This window comes from Centruroides sculpturatus, unplaced genomic scaffold (assembly GCF_000671375.1).
Source record: "Centruroides sculpturatus isolate CEXI.00-Female unplaced genomic scaffold, Cexi_2.0 scaffold1893, whole genome shotgun sequence".
Taxonomy (NCBI): Eukaryota; Metazoa; Arthropoda; class Arachnida; order Scorpiones; family Buthidae; genus Centruroides; species Centruroides sculpturatus.
In genome coordinates, this window is record NW_019386236.1 from 97,013 (window position 1) to 101,493 (window position 4,481).

General features: G+C 32.6%; 1 protein-coding gene across 1 annotated transcript in view; it reads right to left on the reverse strand.

Annotated features, from left to right (window-relative positions):
* The window catches only part of LOC111614205 (patched domain-containing protein 3-like), a 50,212-nt gene extending 47,341 nt beyond the window's left edge, over positions 1-2,871 (reverse strand). The window contains exon 1 of the mRNA XM_023355587.1: positions 1,881-2,871. Within this exon, the coding sequence (XP_023211355.1) occupies positions 1,881-2,859 (979 nt within the window). The 5' untranslated portion in view covers positions 2,860-2,871. The remainder of the gene's footprint in view (positions 1-1,880) is intronic.
* Between the last annotated feature and the right edge of the window lie 1,610 nt (positions 2,872-4,481).

Genomic DNA, 4,481 nt, shown 5'->3' on the forward strand with positions numbered 1-4,481 from the left:
CGGTGGCAAGACTTTTCATTACTAAAATAAGAATTAGAGTGAGTTATCGGAGTATTGACCATCTTTGCTTTTTAAAATCTTATAAAAGTTTGCAATATTTTGTATTATATTTTATTTAAAAAACGAAAATTACCTTCTAAATTAGAAGTTCATTTTTTTAATTTTTAACTCAATTCAAAACATTTTTTTTGTTGTTGTTGTATGCAGTTTCCAGCAAACTTTAATTAATTTTTTTCTATTTGTGAAAATTTCTACGTTATTTAAAGGTAATTTTTATTATAGGCCTATAGACCTAACACAGCATTATTAATATGATTTTGGAGGTTACAAAACTTTAAAATTACTTTAAAAAATGGAAAATAATTATATCATTTGATTTCAAGATATTTTGTATACCTTAAAAATAATTAATTCTATCCCGGGATTTCCCGGGATCCCGGGAAACAGTTCACTTTTATCCCGGGATCCCGGGACAAGCAAAATACCGGGAAATGAGAAACCCTAGTATATAGTATAGGTAGTTGTAAGAAATACGGCCTATGCAAAATGAGGATTTTAAATTTTTTATATTTTATACTATGAGTGATTAAAAAGCATTTACGTATAATACGTAAATGATTACTTAATAATTATGAAATTTATTTAAAAAAGTTAATGAATGTTTAAAAATTTCATAAATATAAGAAAAATAATGATTGACACAATTAATTTTAATGGCATTAATTAATTCTAGAACTTTTTCTTTTATCCTTTATAAAAGTTAATATAGTTTGAAAAGTTTTTCATTTGATACAATTAACTTTATTAGGATTATTCAATCATTTGAAATTTCAACTAAATATGAACTAGAATCCTCTTTCGTTTGAAGTTGCACGTTTCTCAGCAAACTGATAAATTAAGAGTGGCAGTAAAGTGAGAGGTGGGATAAACATTCAGAGAGAAGTTGTAATGAAATATAGAGAATGGGAGGATGAATAATAAATGTGCTAATTTGGATGGTGATGAAGAAACTTGAATTTCAACATTGACTTTCAGCCAAAATATTGCTTTTATGGCACGTGCATTAACATGCTAAAAGTAAGAATTTCGCCATGGCGAGATCATTCCCATATCTGCAAAAAAGCCCATGGCTCAAAGTCCTTTTATACTAATCGGCTTTTATAGTTTTTAAGCGATGTATAAACGTCCATTGTTATTTCCAATCAATAATCATATTGATTGGAAATAAATTATCGATTGCTTTCATAAACATGTTTCTCTTAGTAACGAAAAATAACACATTTGTTACCTTTCGGAACTTAACCCCATGTTTTGTATTAGTCCTTTGTTCCGTTTATCACGGATTCGCATAACTTGGACTTTTCCCGAACGTAACTACCGTGTTATACGACGGATACCTGTATAGTTGTTAGCATGACATGATATCTATTACATAACAATTACATTTTACTAATACAGCGCCTATGGTGACAGAGGTGTGCTGGACTTCCGAGGTTTTTTTTTTATTTTCCCCCAATTCAAACAGTTATACGCAGTCAGAATGTTGCAGATATTGCTGTGCAATTTGTTCCAGCAAACCTAATTATGCATAAGATCTTAAGATCCTTATATCACTTTCATACAATAACTAGTATGAAAGTGATATAAGGTATGACTATATTTAACATGTTCAGCTTACCATCGCTTGAGAAATGTGCATATACGACTTATCTTAACGAAAACATTGCTGAACAAAGTGTTGATTTTGTGCATCTTAAATATTACAACGTTCCGATTAATAATATGCTTTGTGCAAAATTTGATTATAATGAATATTCATAATCATTCACATTACAAAAAGTAGTTTATGCGATTAAAAGACGAACTCATAAATCACTTACCTAAAACCAGAAATGGAACCATTGCATCCACCGGAGACACACCTATTCCTGCATACTGTAATAAACCGAATCCCGAAACTAGACTCATACCAGTGGCTATCGAAGACATGATTCCGGTCCACGGTTTACTTCGAAGGAAATCTGGCCATAAACAGCTGACAACGGTAAACGTAAGCATCAAAATAACAGAACTTGGAATATATTTTAAGGTAACAGGAAACAGTTGTTTTTTAGATTCATCTCTAGAAAGCAACACGTCTTTACTTATTTTGATATAAGAAAAGTTCACCTTATTTAAGATGTTTATGAATTGATTTTCCCATTTTATGGCTCTTTCTTCTGCCCATTTATTCGAATCGTCTAGAAAATAGAACAATTTAACAGCCTTGGCAGATATTATATATCCTTCTTCGTTCACTTCCACGCCACCCAAAGTTAAAACGTCGTAATTTCTGCTCGTGTCGCCAATTGGATATTTCAATCGAAAAGTTCCGTTTTGCAACACTTTCAGTTTATTGTCTATACGAAGAATTTTATTTTCGTAACACTTTCCATTGTTTCTAGCGCAAATGTCTTTGTAGTTCCACCCGTCGTCTTCGTCAACAAAAAAATTTTGAATTTCCCGATCCAAAGTGACAATTTCACGAAAGACGAACTCTCGTAGAACCGAGCCTCCGTCCGTCGCTTCGACAATAACAGTTCCGTAATGAATGGTGTGCAATAATCTCCCGGGATAGAAATTTGATGCGAGATCTACGGAAAATAATCTCATCAGAAACGATTTGTACTTGTCGACAATCCCTCCGGATGGAACTAGAGAGTCTTCGTTCAGATCATGAGAAAACTTTTGTAATCCTGTGGCTGATAACAATGTCATGAAGATAGGCACAACTATGTACCATGACGTGTGTCTTGAGACATTTATCCCGTGTTTATGGAATAGTTTGGTTAGAAATCGATAAGCAATTCCAATAAACATACTCGATATCTGTAAATATATTTATAATAAAATTTATTAATTTATTATTATATAAAAGTCAATATACTAGTTGTTAGTCATATACAATTTTGAGATTACAATTTATATTTTTTATTTTTACGATGAAATTTTTATACGGCTTTCAGGTTTAATAGTATAATTTGAAAATTTATCATAATTTAGTAAGAATGTTGTTGTCTTCTAGTGCAAATACTCGGGCAGAATTTTTACAATCAAACACTTCAATATATGCTTATCAGTAGCGTAGCAGATGCCCAACTTGTATTTTACTTCAACCACGTATTGAATAGCACGTGTGGTTTCGCATTACCTATAACCTAAGAAATCATTTAATTTCGAGGCGATTGTTTGAGGTCATTAATTATGCATAGATGTATCATACACTTGATTATTCATAAAACCCTACAGGAAAAAGTCCAGTATGGTCAGAACCAATCTACTATCTGAGAAACTCGATTCAGAAATTGTTTTATGTAAATTTTAAACTGGGGATGAACACATCTTATTAAGAATAGTGTCAGAAGGAATTTGCGGAATACCATAAGTTGCGATATGAACTGTACAAATAACCTCCTCTATTCACTGCGCCTTATCATCTGGTCCTTCGTTAACGTTAACCTATTTTACCATTAAGCGCATGCGCTAGTAACCTCAGGCTATGGTATTATCCGGAGCTTAATAGCATATGGTCCTGAGGTTAGCTTACATTGTATTTCTCACAAATGGCCTACATGTCAACATAAAAACAACATAAAAATACATGTCAACATAAAAACACAGATCAATTTCCAGTCTGAAACAATTACAACACGGATAATAAATTTCTTATTTATTAAACCTTTATGATGGGCAACCCGTATATTTATGAATTAAAGGTTTTGATGCCGAACAAAAAAATGATGCGTGAACAATGGTGAATTGGTCTGTTAGGAAATGTATCTATCAATAAAGTAATTTATCGATGTGTAGTAATTTCCGTTTACAATGGAAAGTTTGGTCTCAAGTGAATTTTACCGTATGACGCTAACATTACCAACGTTAATGTTGGCGTCTCTACAGTGGCACTTCATAATAGGCATTTGTAAATTATACTGTCTTGTGACACTGTCTGTCTTAGAGATAGAAGTCTGACCGCTCAGGATAGCGAAAGGGGTAAAATGTACGTGGTGGGATGGAAACTAAAGTATAAACTCCATTTGTACCAAAACTGTTTAGTAGAGGGATATTGGGTTAGTACAATTCCTCGCGCAGCGGAACTTATGCGATACATCACGTGTTTTTCTCTCTTTTACAAACTTTCTATTTTGCAAAGAACATACATTTATCGCATTTCAGCTTCATAACATTCATGAAAGATGATATGACTGTATTTTACAATGTCTGTTGGAAAGTGGTGTAACGTGTTTCCAATGTATTGCTGGTCTTGTGCTTGGCATGTTTCAGGGAACTGGCAAGAAATTTATGCAAAATTAAAAACAATGGATAGGAATAATGGTTAAGAAGCAGCAATGACAATAAGAAATGAAACGACAGAGGAAAAATTTAACAAGTATTTCAAAGCCATAATGAACGATGCAAGATACAGTTGAATTTGGAACGTA